Source organism: Tachysurus vachellii, chromosome 3 (assembly GCF_030014155.1).
Source record: "Tachysurus vachellii isolate PV-2020 chromosome 3, HZAU_Pvac_v1, whole genome shotgun sequence".
Classification (NCBI taxonomy): domain Eukaryota; kingdom Metazoa; phylum Chordata; class Actinopteri; order Siluriformes; family Bagridae; genus Tachysurus; species Tachysurus vachellii.
The window spans coordinates 25,958,353-25,981,905 of record NC_083462.1 but is presented as its reverse complement, the minus strand read 5'-3'; the positions used below and the strand labels follow the sequence as shown (position 1 = coordinate 25,981,905).

Genomic DNA, 23,553 nt, shown 5'->3' with positions numbered 1-23,553 from the left:
ATCTATTTTTTTCTCTGCAGGATAATTCCCACAGTGGCTGATTACTTAATATAGATATTTAGTGCATGTATTTTAAGTGTCAATGTACAGCCTAGAATTACTGTCTTAAAGGAATACCGTACCAATGTTACCAGTATATCAACTTAATTCCCAACTTAAATTCCAAATTAAATTCCAAACACCAATGTTTTTTCACTTTACTTGTGCTTTTCCTAAGCTATTCTGGTATCTATGTGCCATCAGGTTGAACTTTTACTGTGAGCTACATCAGTACATACTATAACATGGTTTGGAACCTATTAAAAGACAAAAGACAGATTTAAATTTAAATTTGTGAAACTGCAAAAACATGTTTCACATAAACATTTATGATGTGGGTTTATTGCTCACTACTAGAAAATGTACTAGAAATTGTACTGCCTATACACTGTTGATGTAACGGATAGAGATTAGTTCATTAGTTCAACGAGTATTCATTATTGTTTATTTGTTTGCAAATACCTGCGATGGGTTGGCACTCCGTCCAGGGTGTATCCTGCCTTAATGCCCGATGACGCCTGAGATAGACACAGGCTCCCCGTGACCCGAGGTAGTTCGGATAAGCGGTAGAAAATGGATGGATGGATGGATGGATGGATGGATGTTTGCAAATATCCATGCATTACTTATGCTATTACATTTTCCAAAATTGTTATAAATGCTGTCTGAAGTTGAAATATAAGAAAGAGGCATTAAATAAAATAACAACAACAACAACAACAACAACAACAACAACAATAATAATAATAATAATAATAATAATAATAATAATAATAATAATAATAATAATACTTTGTATGATGTTTCATGTATAAAGTCTATCGATCTGGTCTATTTTACCCCATGTGGTTTGTTTTTCAGGTTTCTTAAATGAGTGAAATGAAAAAAGGCTATATAACAGATATTAGATAGTGTTTAACAAAACTGTTTAATTCATAACAGATGTTCTTTCTGTTGGTCAAGATGAAACTCTGTGTAGTCTGGGCTCAGTTTCTGCCTCACCGCATGCCGTGTGGCTTTACTATTGCCAGCTGGGAATGCTGCAGGAGAGACACAAGGCCTGTCAAACCACCCAACATCAGCCGACACAGATAAGGCTCAAAATAGAAGCTCACCTTCTCACAGTTCCATACCACACAACACACATACCTCAGAGAATCGAATAGCTAGGATAGACATAACAGATAATATCAATTCCATGTTTGTTGAAGAGTATAAATCCAACATTTTAACATAAAAGTGATTTTTTTTTATTGAATTACCAAATAACCTTTTTATAATCATACATTTGAACTCATGAAAGTTAGTGCACAGAGAATTAGTAGTCATGAGCAGATGGGAGCAGATACAAATGCTTTTAAAGCTACTGTATAACCATAACTATATACAGTAACGATAATCCTATACAATTCTGTATAAATTCAAGAGACTCTTGTGCATGAAAACCCCTGGCAATCAATTTCTGATATACTTAAAACATCTGGCACCAACAGCCATGCAAACGAGATCTGCTTTCACATGATTGACTGGATATTTGTGAACAATAAAGTGAGTAAATACTTAGTAAGTTGTTAGACCACTACAAACTACCAGAACAGCCAGAACGATACACATTGACACAGATTCTACAAATCTCTAGACCTTTACTGGGAAAAGATCACCATTCTTCCAATCCTTCAGCTGGTGTTTTGATGATGGTGGTGGTTCATATCTGTTCATATCATATATGACTGAAGGCCATCACATTAGATTTTTATGATTTTCATAGTCAATTAAATGTAGATCAAACTAAATGGTTTACGTTTCATCTCTCACTTATCTCATTTTTCATTTATTACCACTATTGTTGCCTGGGTGGTGGAATTAACTCATTACTCTATTCAGTACTAGAAAAAATGAAAATGTTGTATATGAGGAAGACAGGAGTGTAGGAAAATGATTATGTAAATCACACTGATCAGTCATACTTAGAAATATAGTATTGCAATTCAATATAAAGTAGCAATAGTGTCAATATTCAAACTCTAATATTTTTGTTCAGTGATATCCAGTGTAGTAAATAACAGCTTTGATGGAGATGCCCAGATTTTACCCAGGTCTTATTGTGGTCACAGGAATTCAGACACACAAACAGTGACATACATACAGTCATACATTCTTAATAATAGCACAGATTGCCAGGTCACAGTTGGTGCTGTGTTCATGTACAGGGTGTCTTTGTTTGATAATAGAGCTGTGAGTGATACGCATCCACATTCTGCACTGTCCACTCACTGCAATTATCACTTTCTCAATTAGGTTGCATTTTTAAGTCTAAACTATTTGAAGGATTTTTTTCCTAAAAAAAGTCCCATTTTTGTTTATCCACATCATATTATGTAATAAACAATGCAGGAGAGTGGGTAGCATTGTCGCATTACAGCTCCAGGGTTCTCTGGACTTGCATCCTATACTGGGTGAATTCTGTCTCTCTCAATTTGCACCCAGTGCTCCCTGGATAGACTCCAGTCCACCATCATGACCTGGAAAAAAAGGAGTGAAAAAGAAAAACAAAGATGATATTATGCATGTTTAATTATATGCTATCATTTATGCATTCATTAATTTACTGCATACAGCGAAATTATATAATGCATTATGATCTTTTGTGTATTGTTCATAGCAAATGTATGTATGGTATGTCATTTGTGGCTACGATTCTTTCTTATTGCACCAAAATGAGCAAGAACATCAATATACTACGATTTAAAATATACCAACTTAAGAAAAGAATCAGTAAAAAGTAAAAGCAGGATTTTGTTCCATTTCAGGTTTAGCCACAAGTTTTCAAGGTCAACACCCAAAAACATACAAACTCCAGCTGCCACTAATCAGTGCATTGCTTATTGGTGAAGCTCAAACTTTCTAATCACTTATGAAAGCTGAAATAAATGTATAAAATATATGTCTACTTAATGAATATTCTCAGTATGTCTGGACATTTTCCAGGTATGTGGCCAAAACCAATGGACAAAATGATATTGACCCAGTAAGTGGCTGATTTTGTCCCAGTGATGGCAAGGTGGCTATTTAAAGGTGACTGAATGTCTGGAAAGCTATTCTTATAGTGCTCTTTATCCTATAATTAGCTTTCATCTAAATGATGCACATACCTTAGCTAATGTATTGCCTATAAGGTAAAGTTAATGCTTAAAGTACCAGCTAACCTGCTTGCTAGTGTTTTTGCTAGTTCATATTGTAAAATTGTACTGGTTTTGACTTGACCTGACTGCTATGTCAGAAGAAGAACATTAATTTAACCAACAAACTGCACTGCTTTTAATGTTATAGCATTGTGAGATTTGGTCTATGCTGTGTTTCTGTCCATTTCCAATCTAAACACTGGGGCTTTATCATTGGCCAGTGTTAAACAGCTAAGTTGTGTCACTGTTATTGCATTATTGCACTCCTGACTAGTCAAGTGAGTTTTCAGCAGTTAGCAGGAGTCTCATGACTGCTCACAATAATGCAGTATCATACACTCAGATACTCCAATGTATCACCCTGGATTATTCTGCCCAGATTTTTAACAAAGCCTTGTTTATTGTCTATAGAATAATGAAGTGGAATGTGACTTTACGTCACTGAGTGTGATTTTCCCTAAAGTTTGGCAAAGAGGGAGTGGCAAGAGCACAAAGTATATATATACATATGTTTATGTAGTTATGGCAGGTTTCTTTCAGTCTCCCAGAGATCTTTTGTATTTGTGTTTCCCAGTTTTTGCACTTTAACAGGTATGTTAATGATTTCTTTATTTATTGATTTTTGTGAGTGTTTATGGGATAAACCATCATTTTAAGTAAAATGCATTGTGTCTGCTCATATAATTATTTATTTTGGAATATGACATTTTCTTTTGTCCCTATATCCTGCCTACATTTTAATGATAGATAGATAGATAGATAGATAGATAGATAGATAGATAGATAGATAGATAGTAGCAATTGTGCAAATAGACAAGTGCAGATAAATGTGTGGCATATGTACAGTATGTAATATATAGATATATACATGTAAACATGTACAGTGAATAATAAAAAAGATAAATGCACAATAACAATACAGTTCAATTATATGCTTTAATTTCTCTGGTACAAAGCATTCACTTAAATCATATTTTCATTCATTCATTAATTTTTCTTACTATTCGATTTATCATAAACGATTATAACGACATGATTATAATATGCAGATAGTATTCTACCCTGTAGCATGTGGAATATTATATTGAACAAAACATCTTAAACTGAAAAGATGCATGGACTAAAATGAACATGTATAAGGGCTGCTTATAATTTAATGTCACAGCTTGCATTTCATGTGTAGATGTGTCTGTGTCAGTTTGTCCATGTCTATTTTCACTACAAACAAAACCAACAACCCATGTGTATTATTTGTTCCTGATCTGTAGCTTCCAGATAACGATGAACTGCCCATCATCTGGATCCCAGGGCAACTGTACATGGCCTTGCCAGAGCACTCAGCAACCTGGGGCACCAGTGTGGCCCAGTCAACCATACCAGCCTTTCTGGCCCTATCAGCCCAACCAGGCTAACTGGCCTGGAATGCAGCCTACTGTACCAAACTGGCCAGCTTACCAGCCAATACCACCCACCCAGGCAGTTTGGCCAAGTCCTCCACAAACTGGACCTAGCCAACCACTGCTACCAAGTCAACCAAGCCAACCCATCTCACCAAGCCAACCAATGCCACCAAGTCAACCGATCTCTCCAAGCCAACCAATGCCACCAAGTCAGCCAAGCCAGGCAATGCCACCAAGCTGGCCTTCACAACTCCCCAACCCCATTCCATCATCATGGAATGGAAACCCTGGTCAGCCCGGATGGCCTAATCAGGGCCCCACTGGAGTTCAACAGCATTCATGGCCACCTGCCCCACCCACGGGGCCTGTGGTAAGTTATAGGTGGTAGATATTTGGCAGTACAGCATATAGCAACTTGCTCCTTTACCTATACTTATGACTGACTGATAATTATGAAGATTGCAAATTGTCAAATGATAAAATTTTTGAGTGTTCTGTTAAACACAACTCAACCCTATGCTTTCAATTTGTTTTCATCTTAGTCTGTGCCTTTCAACATGAATTTTCCCCGAGGCATCTATGATAAGCTGATGCTTACAATCAAAGGACAAGTGAAGCCTGATGCAAAAATGTGAGTGGACATTCTATGGTTCAGATATTTTAAACAAAGCGTTTAAATAACATATGGTATATACTGCAGTAGTATTTGCCATCTTCATTACCACAGATTTAATTTGGTATTTGGGTACCAGGTTTACTGTTAATTTCGTGCGTGGTAATGACATCGCCTTGCATATCAACCCACGCTTCAATGAGGGTGGGAAGCAGGTCCTTGTTCGCAACCACAAGCTGGGAGATCAGTGGGGACATGAGGAGAGAACTCTCCAAGCACCATTTCCCTTTGCAGCAGGACAATACTTTGATGTAAGAGACAATGCAATCAGGAAAGACCACACATTTGCAAAAAGCTGTTAAAATTCAATACACAGTAGATTTTTATGACACTGTATAAAAATGATTAACCCTTGAGCACTGGTAATGTGAAACCATTTCAGATGTGAATTTATTATATTAAATGCAGACTTGAGCTCTGCATATATTTACAGGATCTCCTCTTCCTCTATAGATGAAGATCCTCTGTACAGTCAATGAATTCAAAGTGGCAGTCAATAACACACCTGTATTTGACTTCAAGCACCGCATCAAAGAGGTGAACCAGATTGATCGTATCAACATCCTGCATGATTTATATCTTACATCTGTCAATGTGGACACTCTTCCCTGAGACACTGATGCATAACTGCGACAGTTCCCTTACTCTATCAGCATTGCATATGAATAAGGTTCAGGAACGCCAGTGTTGATTCGTCTGTCTTTAACACAATGTTTGTGCATTTATTTTGGACACTATGCAAGTGTTTCCATTCACAGAATGTTTTGCAAAATAATGGCACAGACTCTTGCAATTCCTAATTTGATGACCGTCTTGTTGAAACAGACTTTTTCCTTAATATGGCACACAGTGATGTTAAGTCTTATAAAATAAATGATGTTATTCTATGATCATTAAGAAATTATGTACAAACCTGATGTGAATTGACTATGGTTGGTTAATAAAATCAGCAAAAAAGTATTTAACCACTCCTCATTTTATTTTAAGAATATTAGTAACAGCATGTGTAATGGAACTTATGGTACAGAAGTCCGAACCTTTTTAGGTTCTTCCTTTTGAACCTAATAGACTATGTACAGTGTGTAGGATATTTAAAACTTTATTCAAATAAAAATAAGACCAGCGTATATTTAAAAAAATAAATGGATATACTTAATATACTTATTAACAAACACACATACATTAAATTACATGCAAAAAACTTCATGTTAAAAGACAGTATAAAATGTAGTTGCTCATTGTTCTTTCCTAGTGGAAAGAATGAACACTAAAATCTAAAAAAGTATATTCTTGGTATAACTTGTTAGTTAAAATCTGTCAAATTTGTGTATAGATATCCATATTAATGAGGTCAGGTTAGTAATATTAGATATTAAATAGATTTTTTAGACTAGATTTTGTGTTCGAGTCTCTTCTCTACAGACTGCAGTAGAAGCTGAGAGTACTGCTCCAACAGAGCCATTGTCTTCTCTTCACCTTCACTGAGTACAGTCAGCCCTGACGCCGGATTGAGCCCCGGAACAGCTTCCAGCTCGGAACGTGCCATGAACAATGCCTCCATCAGCACATGCTCCATCTCCTTCTGATCCAAACCAACATTTCCACCACAGGAGCTCACCTAGTTCAGCACATACACACAAGCACACACACAGAGACAGACACATAAAAACACACAGATCCAAAGAGACACATTCATGGGTTTTGAAACAAATCATAATAAAACCACACACTAAACAACAATAATAACAGTAATGATGAAATTGTGTCATACACACTGTAAATGTAGTGGGATATATATATATATATATATATAAAAACAAATGGATCGCTGCACTCACCATGGTGTAAACTTGAATGGCCTTCTTCACACAATTGTACAGCTCTGCAGCAACTTGTCTGCAGGTCTCTAGGTTTATCAAGGGCTCTGTAGGAGAACAGCAAATTGAGAAATTGGACATGGGGAAGTGTAACTGAAGTAGAAAAGGCCTTTCGGGGCAGACCTCCATAATGGTGCAATTTAAAGCTGTGACATGGACAATATGGACAAAACACATGTGGCTACACGTTTTTTGACTTATGAGTCAAGTTTTGGGAGCAGCTGCTATTATTATTTAATACAAGTTAACTGCTGGCTTTAAATCATGCAATGCACAATTTTTCGAACCATGCAATTTTGCCACATTCGTGTTGGAAGTGTGAATAGCAAAAGTTATGAACAATATAATTTGTTGCTCTAGTAGGGCAGGGGGACATTGCAGTAAGGATATTGTGAGAAACAGTCACCAGATTTTCTCACAATATTTTCTCAGTATTGAAAAATAATTGTAAAAGTAGTTTTGTAATTGTTTTGAATATTGTAAAAGTAGCAACACAATTTTGCAAAACTGACTAGTTTTATTATTATGCATAGCCAATCAGAAATTATTAATGGACATTGGGTGGGTTTTTTTGGCTGGTGTGGCATGCATGTTCTAATCTTTATCACCCCATACTGTATACTGTATACAGTATGGGGTGATATTATTTATGTTGTAAAACAAGAAAAGAGAATAGCATATTAACCCTACAATAAGAAATGTAGCACAGAGTACATAAAAAAAAGACATTAAAAGAAGCACAGCATTATGATATGTTGAAACAGTGCAGATACCATAATAATATAGAAAAAACTCAAACCTTGTTCACACTGGCTCTTGCGTGTCTTATTGCATGCCTGGATATCCACTAGAGGGTGTTGCAAGTTGTGGGTTGACGTTTCAGGGCCCAGAGAGTCTGTTATAGACAAAGACTGAGAGACAGGAATAGGGAACACAGACTTTGTAGGTTGCACCTGACTCTTGGTATAGAATTTGTCACCATGACGAACTGCAGTGTTTGTGCCTGCAGCAGAGACTGTACTGGGAGCAGGTGTGGGCCTACTGGGACACTCCAATAACGGGCTACTCATTCTTGTTGAGACGCGGGACTTGATGACTTTAGCATTTGGATTTGGAGGACTTCCACCATGGCTCAATTTTGATTCGACTGGGTCGCACATACCCGTGAGAGGGGCAGATAGAGATGGCAAAATAGGTGAGCTGGCACGAGATGGACTAGTAAGGGATGACTGTGGGGATGGAGCTGTTTGACCAGTGAACAGGTCCAGATGAAGACCTTCTTTAAGGGACATGGAGCGGCTGACTTTGGCTCTGGAGCTGGTGGTGGGACTCATGTATGAGCGCACTTTGAGACGTCGGATAGTGTTTGGGCTTTCCAATGGCTGGGCAGATGGTGAGTCTGTGGAAGACGGGTGCTGGGATATTAAATCATTCCTGTCTGCATGTAGCTCGGATGAGGAAGTTCGCGATGCTTGCTTCAAAAGGGATGTGGTTACACACTTTCGACCTTCAAAGAAAAAGAAAAAAAAACATTTTATGACCTATAAATGAGCAAGTAAAGACAAACCTTTTTGATTTTAAAAACATCAGAATCAACATACTGTTTGCTGTAATGCTCAGTGCTGACATGGATTTAAAAAGTGGCTTGTCTACAGGGCTGACCACCCTGGACATTGTTGGGCTTGTCACATTCGTCACTCTACAAGTTTTTCTCCTTTTGGGGGATGAGTGTAACTGCTCTAAAATGCACGAGTCTGATCTCTGTTCCACTTTCGTCCCCTGACTGTTGTCCTTCTGTAAGGGACGTACTGGGGACACCAGCGGCTTCAATACAGACTTCTTGATAGAATTGCAGTGGAACTGGGAAAGTCTCCTACAAACAAACACACAAAATGAATATCACATATGTGCAAAATCATTAGGTAATCAGGTTAGCCAATTTATTAGCATGTCATACCTAGGGGTGAAGCCTTGGGCAAGGAAGCACGCTGATCTGCTTCTCTGAGGTTTGGCACCTTTACCAATTGGCTCTGTACATTGGACAAAGTACAATTCAGTTACTAAAAAAAAAAAAAAGTGTGAAAACTATGAAGATCAGGATTTACACATTTACTCAGCACATAGATTGTAGATCATCGCTACCCGAGATTCTAGCGTCAGCCAGTGTTTCAAAGTGATTTTTGAGGAAACTCTCTTGTTCAGGGCTCTCTGGTTTGTGAAACTGCCTTTTTCTTGCTGCTTTCTCATCTTCCTCATCAGTACTGAGTGACTCAGGATCATCTAAGCCTGAGATTGAGAGAGGAAAAAAAAACAACAACAAATCACTATAAACAGGACTACTGAGGTTGACTAATCTAGTCCTATGGATATCCTGATCAATATCACAATTCTGAAAGAAATGCTTGTTCCCCCAACCAACTGCCCCTGTACTGAACAAAAAAACAAACATACCCATGAACTCATTTATAATACAAATTTAAGGCAGTTGTAAGGACAATAGAAATACACTTTGCAGCATGGAAACCCAATTTTATGTTTAAACATTTTATAGCAAAGTATCAGATCCTTTTGAAGTCAATAACAGTTTTACTGGTGTGTTTAATAAACTGCCTTCGTACCCAGTGTGATATTTGCAGAGATGAGAATTTTAAATCAGAGCAAAAAAGGAACACAATTTGTTCTTTTGGTTAAAAAAAAAGGAAATATACTACAAACTTACACGATATTCTGGTGCAGAATGTACAAGCCTAAGCATGGGAATCAAAATATGGGTTTCTTTGACTAACCACTTCATATAAAATCAGAGAGAAAATTTGGATCGGATTATTCATTTAAAGCCATAATATTTATTTTGGTAAGCAAAGCTCTGGACATCTGTGAACCATGTACGAGGGCAGAATAAATGTCTATGGATGGCTTTTTGTGACATATGGTAGCTAATAACAGGGTGTCTAGCAGGTGGCTGTGTGAGTGATGCTTTAATCATGCATCTTTCTTTATGATTACTCCTTTGGTTTTTCTTTGTAGTTGGGATTCTGACCTTCATGGGCGTGCTCTGGGCTGGATCCTCCACTGGCGTAGCCCATGGAGCTGCCTCTGTCAGAGCTGTGGCTGCTCTGGCATAGTTCTGAGCTCAGCATTACACCCTCAGGTTCAGGAGATGAGGCAGGACCCACCCAGGAAGAGTAAAGATGAGCCTCCAGTTTCTTACTACACTTCTGAGTTAGTATGAGAAAATCTCATCATTAATAACATAAAATAGCACCTCTCTTTAGACAATCAACTCTATTGGATGGTGGCTAACAATGGAGTTAAGTGTTCTACAGGTCTTTATATCCCCTAGCCCTTGTGTGAGGTCTAATTTCTACTAAGCATTCGGTCATCTTTATTAACCTATATACTGTATACACTCACCATTTGCCTTATTAGGCACATCTGTACAAATGCAATCATCCAAACAGCCAATTATCCAAAACATAAAATCATGCAGATTGAGGTCAAAAGCTTCAATTAAAGTTCATACCAAGCAACAAAATGAGGATACTCTAAGAGACATAGATGTTGGTGCCAGCAGGTGTTGGTGTGAGTATATCAGAAAGTGATGACCTCCAGAGATTTTTACCACCAAAAGTTTAGAGTTAAGTTTAAAGTACCCACACAGAATGGTGTGAAAAAAGAAAACACATCCGGTGAGCAGAGGTTTTGTTAGTGGAAATGGCTTGTTTGAAAGAGAGGTCAGAAAGGAGGATAGATGGACTGTTTCAAGCTGATCAGAAGGCTAAAGTAACTGTCAACTTTACAACTGCGGTGAGCAGAAAAGCACCTCAGCTTGAAAAACATAATGACTACTGAAGGGAATAGGGTATAACGGATTTAACAAAACCACGTTGTCAGACAAAAACAGGAATCTAAGGCTATGGAGGGCTCAGGAACTGGATTATAATAAAAGGTCTAAATAATAAATAATATTTTTGGCCTGAATGTGCATGACTTGCATTGTGCTGCTACCACATGATTGAATGACTGGATAATTGCATGATTTATGTGTAGATGTCCTTAAATCAAGTGAAAAGTGAGAGTAGAGAAATATGTTTGTAAAGAATGCATAATCTATGAACTGGAAATATTAACAATAAGACCTGTCCTAAATAACAGCCCTACCACCCATCAATGAACTATTGATAATAACATCCTCGTACTGAACTCACAGTGTCTTTGTGATGGCTGGTAGTTCTGCCGTAGGCCTGGTGGCAGAGCTGACCAGTGGAGCTCCTTAGGGGAGATCCAGGCTTAGAAAATGAGTCAAACTGCCGAAGTTCCAGCATGGACTTCACCATCACCTCAAAAGAACCCATCCTACAGTTCCAGCGTTTTCGCCTGTGTGGAACCTCAGGCAAAGATGGCTCAGATGTGCTCGAACCTGAAGATGACTCCTGCAACTATATCATACCAAACATTTGGAACAGTACAATAGTGTTAGTGTCATGGAACTAATTTTCCAATAACAGCGCTAAGTACCTGCAAAGAAGTCATGTCACATTTAAAAATATTTTTTTTTATTTTTACATTGCCAAAAATGTGTCAAATGGATTGTGATTTATGGTCATAAATGGTCAGGCAACCAGATGCAAGCTTATGAAGCAGAAACAAATGTATGTGACCGAAATGTAAACACTTCTAACCTTAGAGGTGTCCCAGTCATTTGTGTCATCAGAAGCACCTGTGGCAGAGCAACATCAATAATAACATCTAAAATGACAGCATTTAAATATACAGTGTGGGTGAAAAGCATGAATGCGTTACCCTGATCCTCGTCTAACGATCTTTGTGGTACATTGCGGTCATCCGGTATATGGATATCCTCAAATTTTTCTTTGTAATCATCTTCCTCACTCTCAGATATACAGATTGGTAGAGACAGGGTGCTGTTCATCTCCAGACTGCTTGTAGAGGCCCGTCTGAAATTTTCCAATCCTCATCTATCTTATTTATGTAAAATTATAAAGCTGTATTGCAAAACTGTATTGGTGTACCTGCTCTCTGAATCTGTGAAAGCTGGGCCACTTTGACAGTGTAACTGTTCCATCCTCTCCCTCATGTTAATGGTCAACTCAGGAGCAAGGCGCCATATAAAGATACAGCTACAACACACCACAAACATCAGCATGGCACACACTGAGAAGTTTCCAACATAAAAGATAGATACCAAAACCACATTCCTACCTATCTCCTGAGGCGGAGATCAGATGTCTGCAGTCACGTGTGAATTTAATGCCTGTTACGCCTTCTGCAAGGACACAGGTAAAGAAAACATTACAAACTTTTCACTTTTATGTTCTTTTTAGACTCAAACTTTTTAAACTGTTTACACACTGTTACAAAGCAGCTTTACTGAAGTTCAGGGGTAAATGTATGTCTTTAACAAGCAAGACAGGGGTGACAGGAGCAAGGAAAAACTACCTGAGACATGAGAACAAAACCCCAAAAAGGAGGAAAACAATTTTTTTTAAACTCAGCCTAGATATTTACTATATCTATACTATAAACTGGGAAATTGAAATCGTATAAAATATGAAATTTCGACTAAACTATTACTTTTATCAGATCGATTTAAAACAGCAGATAACTCTAAATGTTAAACAGCCGAGACAGTGTTTACCCGAGTGGCTGTATATGGAAGCCAGACACTCTCCGGTTCGGAAATCAAACAGGCTGAGATTCTTATCTGAGCAGCTGGTAGCCACATACAGGCCAGAAGGGTCAATCTGAACCTGCAAAAACATATACATATATGAGGTGAAATCTACAATGTTTAAAGCCTTCAGTCATTCATTAAATAAACTGTGTGTTGTGCTGAAGACTTGCCGTACCCTGAGAAGGCTGCCATCTTCAGCCTGAGAGCCTTTAAAGGATTTTTTCTGTTTCCCACTGCTTATGTTAAACACTCTGCCAGACAAAATCACATTAAGATTGTGCAGTTTACAGATAGAGATAAAATGTAACAGCATGCTATAAAATGACCTCGGGAGCAGAAATTTCAAGCGAGAGTATGTGTGAATAAATTCACCTGACGTTTCTGTCCTGACAGCCTACAGCTGCATACTTGCAAGAGGGATCCACATCCATGTCATGAAGTGTGCTCTTTCTCACCACATGGTGTGTACGTTTAAATTTTACTCCTTTAAAAGTCTGGTTTGTGGAAAAAAAAAACAAATAGGTGGAAAAGGAATGTGAGATATTTTACAATTAACGGTTTAAAGGTGCAGGTTGTAATTGTGTTACATATAAACATTAATCCTAGAATCCTTACTGGAATCTCTAACAATCCTTATGAAATGCCCTGCTAGGAACACACAACTAACCAGGAGGACTTTTAGATCTGGAACAAAAACTAAAAATCTGTAACCACTCATGGTTTAAATACATTTCTTAGCAGTCTACAATCTGTTGGTAAGCCAAAGTTCACTCACCCTGTGGGCAGTGCGGAAGTACAGACTCTTATCAGCTCCACAGCTGACCATCCTCACCTTTCCCTCGCTGGCTGCAGAGGTCATAACAAGCACAGGGAAAACAAATTAAAAAAATTAAGGCTGTATGTGAGAGGGCAAACATTCCAAAGGTTGATTTACAAATTTTTATTTCCATGAATGAAATTGAGCCTCATAATGATAATGATACTTGATGGTTGAACATCATTTCAATTGACCACTTCTGTGACAGAGTCAAGCAGGACACACAATAGCATCTCTTACAGACAAATCTGTATTTATGAGAAAATCCAAAACACTGACCAAATATTACTGCTTATTTACATTCCACACATACACATGTCAAATATGAAACTAAATGTCTCACTGGCGAATCGAACAGCTGTGATGAAGGAGGAGTGTTCGTCCAAGGTCTGCAGTAGACTGTAGTCTTCCTCAACATCCAGTACATGAATCATGCGATCTCTACCTGCCGTCGCCAACAGTTTCATTCCTAACAGATTCCAAACACACAGGAAAATCCTAGTGAGACTATGCCAAATCCCTTAACGTTGCATTGTAATGCACACACAAACTCAAACAGGATCACACACATACAGACCTGTCTCAGGTTTGGAGTACTGCAGGCACAGGATCTCAGAGTCGTGCACCTCTACCTTAAGGATCTCCTCCATGGTGTTAAGTTCATGAATTCTACAAGTTATAAAATGGAGTTTAAAGCTAATTATAAATATTTCAGGGGAATAAAGCATATGTAATATTTCATCTGCTTTTTCTTTTCTTTTTATAAATCAGGGCACAAAATGTGATTTTTACAAAGACTTGTTAATAGGCAACATTTCTGACGATTTTTTTCCCATTTCATACCATCCAGTGCAAAGCTGATGGCTAGAATTAAAGTGATGGCAAGGTCACTACCTTAGTGTGCCATTCCGGTCTCCTGAAGCCAGATGTTTGCCATCTGGACTCACACAGATGGTCCTGATGCCCGTTTGGCCTTCTGCAGACTGCTCCTCTGGTTTCTCTGTGCAGCCGGTGCCTATTCCTTCTATGTCCAGCAGGCACGCACTGTTACTGGCTGTATAAATCACCTTCCGTAGATCCTATTTGTGGCAGCATAATGTTCAACATGAAAATCTGTCAGTCAATGATCTTTACAGGACAACAGAAAATAATTTGTGTACGCCAGAATTTTTTAAGTGATTTTCAGCAAAACTATTTAAAAGATTCCCTCGTGTACTGTTTTTATGCAACAGCGCCACCTTCTGGGCAAAATGCTGTGGGCAAACATTTTCAGACCTACACAAGACCTAAACAGCAGACTTACATTGCTCAGAAGATTGCTACTGGTTGGGTTGGTGTGTGGCTCTGTGCTCCACATGCGGACCGTGCTGTCTGCAGAGCAGCTGATGAACAGCCCTGAAGAATTGAGCCCTGTCAGTGGCTCCTCTTTAGCTCCAGGGCATATCTGGGTGGGGGGTGGGGGGTGGGGGGGGGGGGGGAAGAGGCATTGCCACATCATTCACACCGCATACAATGCTGAGTAACTGCACATCAAGAGTTCTAAAGCAGAAATGAGCCAGTCATATTTGTTGTTTGCATTTGTATGATCTCTAATGCAGCTTGTTGTGTGTTATTTATGAATTTAGATTGTAATGTATATACTGTTGGATTCTGATATCTGTTTAATCAGAAGGTAATTCATTTTCTAGAACAATGCAACAATGACAATAGTGCTGGCTTTAAGTCAAAATACAGGTTTTAATTAATGCACTTGTTCAAATACATTATTGCTTCCATAGCAAAGATTTACACAGATTTCATTTAGGAATCTTCTAAGGAGTCACCAGTGTCAGCACTTTATGTTTTCTGACACAGGAAAAAGGAGCTTTGCAAGTTCAGTGTCATATGCCAAGCTGCCTTTTTTCTTTTCTTAATAATTTCAAGGGATGGGGAAAAAATGAGGATAACTCATTACAGCTGGTACTACATAACAGATAACAGAAGCTAGTTTGTTCACAGACATCCCCTAATGTTAAATTAAAACTAAATATATGGACAGAAATATGATTTTGTCATTCTTGAAAAAAATAAATGTGCTGTTAATTTGCTGTGGTATAAGAGATTCCTTACATAGCCAAAAAAAATTGATCGTGGTAATTATATGGTTACAGTGTTTTGGAAGACACATAAAACCAACCTGAAAGTCAATTCTGAACCTGCTCTGAGGGAATAATTGCCAAATCTAATCTACCGAATCTAATCTAATCTATCAAAGAGTAGATCGGTAAAGCTAAAGCATTAATGACTTATGTATTACAGGTTTAGCCCCATGTTCAAAACATACCTGCACATCCCACACACAAGCAGAGTGGTAAAGACCAGAGTACACTTTTCCTACGTGCTGCAAATCTTGAACGTCCCACACATACAGGCTGTGGTCATTATATACACATGACAGCCAGAGGTTAACAGGGTCATAAGTCACTGCTACTGAGTCAGGATAACGCACATCTGGTTTGTTGCAGAACAGGTGACTGAAAAATTAAGAGAAACAAGACATTTATCTGGGTTCATCTACAGAAAGCACTTTACTGGTCATAGTCAAGGTGCATCCAGAGCCTAACAGCAAAGTTTTAGATTTAATAATAAATGCAATATAGATGATGCGCCTATGGGTTATGCACTTTAATATCTAAGAAATGTTTCAGATTTCCACGGTTTTGATGCAACTGCAAAAGCCATGAGAATGAAAAAAATACCAAAAAATGTGGTGTCAAAGAATATGATCAAGTATATATATATATTTTTTTATTTTTTTTTTCTTCTCAAAACCAATTCATCTTGAAAAAACCAAAGCCCTTTCACAAATAATTTAAGTAATTTTTTATAATTATTCATTATAATCATAATCATATGTATAAATTCCATGTTGATAGACAAATCTTCTCTGTTAAAAGTATTCTTTAAAAATATATTTCACATTATTGCAAAATGTGTATATTAAGTTGCAGCAAAACTAATTGTTGGAAGCTAATTGTGCTGTCATGTTTGCTTGTTCACCATCATTTTGAAGGATTCATTACTTTAATTACTTTAAAGTAATTACTTTACATTACTTTAAAAAAACACTTTAATTCACTGTTTGTTCATTCACTGGTCTTTGCTATTTGGGGTCACCAAATAACAAGTGCTCAGTTTTCTTCTTACATGTCCCAATGTGTGCATTTAAGCTGCTGTACACAACCGATTTGTGCAATACATAATGTTTATACATGAGGCACCAGATGCTTTGCTCCTCTCAGAAATAAAATCTGTGTTTTTTTTCCCCTCTCATGACAGCAGAGAAAGGCAAAGAAAGCCTAGTCGTTCATATACAGTTAGGGGTCTCACAGATGAGACTGCGTGATCCCACCTGGCCTGGGTGACAGACGATATGTCGACTCCCAGGTGATGAGGCCGAGGCAGGGTGCAGATGAAGTGCAGGTCAGACGGACTAAACACTCGCACAGTTCCTTCAGCACAAGCACAGAAGATCAGCTCCTCCGTGACAAAAAGAGAACTCGCTGTACTGGTCTAGAGAGTTAAATAAATAAATAAAAAAAAGGATCACGGTGGAGTAATTAGACATTTGAATGAAGAACAGCATTTAATCATTTTCCTTTGAAACTATATGTATACTACATATACACTGTACCTGCTGCTGATTTCCTGTCATTGAGAACTCTTTTATAATTAAATAACTCAGGGTCTAACCATAGGCTCGTGTGCACTGCATACAGAACACTAAAAGCAATTACACTACCGCTGAAGATCATACTTATAGGCACACATTAGTACCCCTTTCTGATAGCCAAAGTAACCCTGTAAATAAGCATTAAACTGCAATTCCTATGCTAAAAAAACAAACATCATTAACGAAAATCAGAGAGAAAGCATGTTATATAAAATAATATTTAAAATATTTAGAAATGCTAGAAAGGACTGAAATAACCCTAATGCATTATCTATACAGAGCACTGTAGTGAAAATGCAACAGGTTCTCCAACACACACTCACCCGCAGGTCCACCCACTTATCCAGCATCCTCTTCTCATTGAACTCACACAGCAGCCCTGAAGACGTGATGCAGAAGGTGCTCTCAGATTTCCTACCACGGCCACAGGCTACATCGCAGAAGTTGTTGTTCTGCAAGTCCCCCAACAAGCCCGAACGGCCAAGCAGTGGAACAGGGGCTGTGAGCTGCTGTGCATAATTGAGTATTAAGCACAGAGGAGTGAGGAAATACACAGTGATAGTACAATGAAGAAAATGATCAATGAAATGTATAGTTCTGTCTTCTAAATTTAAAAATAGTACTGTCTGATCTGTAAATCTGGAGTAATGGCAAAGTGTGTACATTTGGTAGTAAGGGATAAAGTGTGTAAATCTGGAGTAAGAACTGTATAAATAGATAGATACAACTTTATTGTCATTGCATTGTACAGCTACACAGCAACAAAATGCAGTTTGGCATCTACCAGAAGTGCAAAATGTAGCAGTCGTGCAAAAGTGCAGATAAATATCTAGCATATTTACAGCAAGTGGTATATATGAAAGCATATACAGTGAATAAATATAAAGGCTATAACAGTGCAGAGATGTCTGTAGTAAAAGGACATTTCTTGTAGTAAGGGGAAAACATGTAAATTCATCAAGTAAAAGGAGTTTATATGCGGATTCATTAAGTAAATCTGGAGTAAATGGGTTAACTATAAATCTTGGGTAACTGGAAAACCTGAATAAAACTGGAATAATTGAGATAACTGTATACATTTAGAATAAGGGGGCATTTCAATGCAAGGGCAACATTGCAAGTAATGGAGAAAATTGCAAGTAATGGACAAAAGTGTGTAAATTTTAAAAGTAATGTGAATACTGTGAGAATCGAGAATAAAGGGTAAAAGTATTTCTCTTGATGTCAAACTGCCACATTAACATAGGAGCTTAAAACTTTGTAGTTTTTTAACCATATGCTTCACACCAACCATTTCACAGAAAAAGTTCAAAAGCACATTTCATACCATAATAGCAGAGGATTACAGATCACAAACACTATCCAGATTCCCTCCAGCTCATCAGTAAAGTATACCTTGGTGGAGCTGCAGGGTTCTAGGTACCAGTATCTGACATGTCTGTTCCCAGCTGTCACAAAGTAGGAGCTGTCCTCAGAAAAAGACACAGCTGTCACCTTACTGGACACCTTGTTAGCAGCCACCAACATATTTTTCTGTAAGAGTAATGCATCAAGAAGAGCCTGCTATTATCTGAGGTATTCTTGTCTGTTTTGCAGAGGTTGAATGCATGGCTAGTGATGTGTGTTTACCTTCCATGCCCACACATTGACACTCATGTCATGCTGGTAGCCAATGCTAACAATGTATTTGTTGTTTGGAGAGAAGGCCACAGAGGCCACTCCATACTTGTGCTCCTGTAGCTCTGCCACCTGAGAGCCATCAGCCACATCCCAAACCCGCACTGCAGGCAGGTGACCATACTGAGAGAGAATGAAAAAGAAAGAGAGAGAAAGAGCACGAATAAGAGAATAAGAATCAGTTCACCAACATATATTGGCATCAGTTAAAATGTTGGTTCGGTGATTTGCTATTCCCATAACTCTCAAAATATGATAGCTTTCTGAAGTGTTCTTACATACACAAAGTGTTCTACTTAAAGGAGCATTTTGCCTTGTTTGTTTTTAGACCAGTAATTTTATGTAATTTCAAAGAAGCCTTATAAAACCTCGGACTCAACTCTGCCATGCAGGCGCTCCATCCAGGAGGATTACATTAAAGTGCTTCTGCAATAAGCACACTAAAACATTTCTCTACAGAATTATCCAAATGCACAACGTCACATCTATGAAACCATTATTCTTTTCTACTTTGTTAGAAGATACATTACCTCTCCTGTAACAAGATATTTGCCATCTGACGAAAAGGCTAAAGCGGTTATAGTTTTTCTGTGAAAAATAGAAGAAGAAAAAAAAAAGTGTTCTTCATGCCTGGGAAATTATTCAATAAACACAACACTTGATCATGTCATCATTCAAACATTATGTCAGCTAATTACCTGGACATGTTGATTATGTGCTGCTGTCGGTTCTTTGTTGGGTTAAGTAGCACTACTACACACCTACAGAGACCACACACACATACACACACATACAACACAGAGACAGCTATATTTTTAATGTGTACACATATGATGCCTGAAAAAAAAAAAAGTTAATAAAATCATGATAGCCTTTGAAAACTCATTCACTAATTAAAAATTAACAAACACAAAATGTTTTCCTGCTTCAGCAAAAGAATAAATACACTTCCTCAAAATGATTTACAAATCTTGTGTTGCCATTCTGCAAATCTTAATAAACCCAGCTGCAAAATGGTCTGTAGGCTATGATTAAAGGTTTTCCTTTAATATTTATACAAATATATTTATAGGTTATTGATGTGTTCAATTTAACTCTGTTTAAATGAATACGTGCCTTAAACAATGTACTAGTAACTGTCAGTCAGTACAATGCTCTCATTTCTCACTTTCAATGGTAGCCAGATTTATTTTCTTGTGACTGAGATATAAGACCAGGAGAAAGATTTGATTTTCAAAAGTAGAAGAAGTTACAAAGTTAACAAAGCAAAGAGTTCTCTCAGGCCACATAAGTAACCACTAAGATCAAGAGATAGACAAAAGAGCATCACAGTGGCAGTTCACCATATCAGCACATCAAACACGGTAAAAAGTTGATATGATATGGAGACACATGCATCAGCTTCCTGTTAAGATATGATTTATATTTGAAAGTTTGATGCCACCATTTGTTCACAGGCCCTCTACAATTTCCAATAAATTTGGTTTCTAGAAGTACTGAATTATATAAAATCATTTTGATAATAATGATAACTTTACCATACTGCCCACCACTCAAACCTTCAAGATAAAGATAACCAATTTTCAAAAAAGCTGGTTCTTTCTTACAAATCCTGCTATATTGTGTCTTCCTGTTATAAAAAAAATATATAACAGAGACAGATTCAGTCCCAGACACTTGTTTTCTGTCTAAAAGCAGATTTTAGTTGATAATATGCTTAAGCTGGATGCTTGAAAGGAATGCAGTGTCTTGATTACACAACACAAAGCTAAAAACAAAGCAGACTCACAGTTTCATCATGGCAATAATGGGTGCTCTGTGGTGTTAAAACTAATTGGCCTTATTCACAAAGCTTTTCCATTTTTAGCTAATAGACTTTCATCAATGGACTTACTAAAAAAAAAAAAACTGTAGGCATATTGTGGCAAAGCTGTGTGTTTAGGGTAAGACTAAAGTCTGTGCGTGTGAGGGATTGCCTTGCAACATACCTGACCTGCTACTTTTGGGGATTTTAGATTGTTAGGAATTAAAAATAATTTGCTTTCGATATAAAGCTTCATACTCACCCAGCCGGATAGGCAACAGTCCCAGAACAAGGATCACATGTTAGTCCACTACTTCCAGATGTAGTTATACCAAGCACTCTTTCCAGAGTTAACTGTAACATCACAAAGACAAACTGAAACTACTGTCAGGATCAAAACGCCACGGAAATCAAGGAAACTAATATTTAACTTTGAATGAACTTTTTTTTTTCACATGTGAAGCGTAAACACCTTTTAATTAGGATTTCTTACTTTTTAAACATTTTGAAAAAATGAATCAAACTTTTTAATAGGAAAACTGAATTAATCAGAGCCAATTTGTGTTAACTTTTGTAGCAATCACTTTTAATCACACAAGAAAGCGTGCTACAGATCACTGATGGTCTTTTTTGTGTGTTTCTCATCAAGGCATTATTCTTGACTGGTTAAAGAAAAGCCTTAAGCACTGAGAGCATTTATCAGCAGCCAGCAATCAATGCTATTGATCAAATACTCAGTGACCATTTTTCACAGAGCTACTTTGTCTGTCTGTTTACATGAAAACGGACACATATACGTATATATCATTACAGATATAAACATATATACACACACACAAACATTTTATGTGCAAAAAAATTTGTTTAGTTATTGTATTAAATCTAGATTTCATACGATTTGTAAATCGTATAATCCAAAACACTTATTACACAACTGTAAGATGATTAGGCAAGTGTTACTTCAGTTATGAAGCTAAGCACTAAAACACAGTCAACAATCTTATACTACTGCACTAAAGTAGTACTGACAGAATAATGTGCCAAACATTTAAATCTGGTAACAAGTTGTTTTATATGTTATGGTGGATTCAGTAACAGAGGTGCAATGGTGTCCTTACACAACTTAAATTTATCTTTATTTGTCATTCCATTTCAACATTAAATCTTACAAATTAAAACAAGTAAATAAGGAAATAAATAAGAAAATAGGAAAAAATTCTTTCAAAAGAAGTACCAACTCTGGTAATATAATTTCAATGTTTTGTTGCTAACAGCAAGATTGTACTTTTACCTCACAAACAATATCATAAATTATTCAAAATGAAGAAAAAAAGCAGAGAGAATCTAATTTTCATCTTCCTATGATCTACAGGAAATATAAATGTAGATGATGCAACTTCCTGTTAGACATCTGACCATGTCCAAATGTTTTCAAAGGGTGAATGTTGTTTAGGTGACAATGTTGTAGGACACAATTATAATATACAACTCATTTTAAAGCATTAGATGTTAAATGGATATTAACATATATATAAAAAAAGAAATTAAAAAGTAATTTAATGCTTATATTTAGGTAGAGTGTATTGCATATGTTGTTGTAAATTACATATACACATATATACACACACACACACACACACACACACACACTACATACATACATACATACATATATATATATATATATATATATATATATATAAAAATAATTTTATTTTTTTTTACACTCACTTTATATTAATATTTACAAATGTAATATTAGTGGGATATAAATACCAGCCACATAAGACTTGACCTGACTGAAAAAAAAACGTTTTCATGAATATAAAGTAAAAAATGATTAAAAACAGCTGAACAATTGAACAGTCTAGGTTTCATTGTGAACCGTCTGCATTTTGTTTGCACACTGATTAATCACTAATGATGGCATTTCTATTTAAATGAAGATACTGTGCACAAATATACCTTGTTAGTCATGTTTTCTTTGGCCAGCCCTCGGTTTTTCTTCAGCTTTACAGACGGCGACCGCAGCAGCAGATTTTTAATTCTGTTTTTAATTGTTGAAGCCTCCATGTGCGTCTGATCACAAACTCCACTCAGTATCAACTATGGGTTACCGCATTAACTCTCCGCGTCCAATACACAAGCGCATGTGTAGTAAAATGTTTTGTAACTTTCAGAAGTTCGCAGCCCATCAGCGCAATAAAGAGCACTCAGTAATGTATATTGATTGGTAGCGATGTGAACCACGTGACTTCGTGACTTAGCTGTAGCGTTTTCATGCAACTTTTCCGACTGGAACGTACCTTGAACGGGGGGGGGGGGATTTGGAGATGGGCGAATCTGATTGGGTGTCACTTTTCTCACGTTTAGCATACAGAATGGTCGTGCTGATACGTGCAAAAACGCATAGTCGGGTAATAACCGTCAGGTAAAAGATTAACGACAACAGGATTAAATTGATGTAAATAATTAGAAAAATTATGTGATTGGAAAAAAAAATGCCCTTAAAACACCTGTCATAATTAATCATATAATGTATCGGATTTGTTTACATCAGTGTTCATACCCATATATATATACATTATATAAATATATATTACACACAATATATATTTCTCAGAGGAATATTGGAATATATATACCTATACCCATAGATATTTATCAGTATATATAT

The 23,553-nt window shown here is 37.1% G+C and overlaps 2 protein-coding genes across 2 annotated transcripts; one reads left to right on the top strand and one right to left on the bottom strand.

The window, feature by feature from the left end:
* Positions 1-3,770: 3,770 nt before the first annotated feature.
* On the top strand, positions 3,771-6,132 carry LOC132842332 (galectin-3). The gene is made up of 5 exons (XM_060865018.1): positions 3,771-3,812; positions 4,490-4,991; positions 5,164-5,252; positions 5,374-5,545; positions 5,748-6,132. Exons 2-5 carry the CDS (start codon positions 4,503-4,505, stop codon positions 5,904-5,906), a joined length of 909 nt encoding a protein of 302 aa, XP_060721001.1. The 5' UTR covers positions 3,771-3,812; positions 4,490-4,502; the 3' UTR covers positions 5,907-6,132.
* A 505-nt stretch (positions 6,133-6,637) lies between these two features.
* Positions 6,638-22,949, bottom strand: LOC132842331 (mitogen-activated protein kinase-binding protein 1-like). The gene is made up of 29 exons (XM_060865017.1): positions 22,842-22,949; positions 21,139-21,230; positions 19,771-19,833; positions 19,603-19,660; positions 19,025-19,195; positions 18,791-18,928; positions 17,719-17,904; positions 17,075-17,235; positions 16,007-16,196; positions 14,987-15,127; positions 14,578-14,762; positions 14,261-14,352; positions 14,027-14,152; positions 13,642-13,712; positions 13,239-13,360; positions 13,042-13,117; positions 12,831-12,942; positions 12,395-12,458; positions 12,205-12,312; positions 11,975-12,129; positions 11,854-11,891; positions 11,380-11,610; positions 10,212-10,389; positions 9,314-9,457; positions 9,129-9,201; positions 8,773-9,044; positions 7,971-8,678; positions 7,133-7,218; positions 6,638-6,912 (listed from the first exon to the last, which is right to left on the bottom strand). The coding sequence occupies exons 1-29, from the start codon at positions 22,947-22,949 to the stop codon at positions 6,685-6,687; spliced, it is 4,377 nt and encodes a 1,458-aa protein (XP_060721000.1). The 3' UTR covers positions 6,638-6,684.
* Between the last annotated feature and the right edge of the window lie 604 nt (positions 22,950-23,553).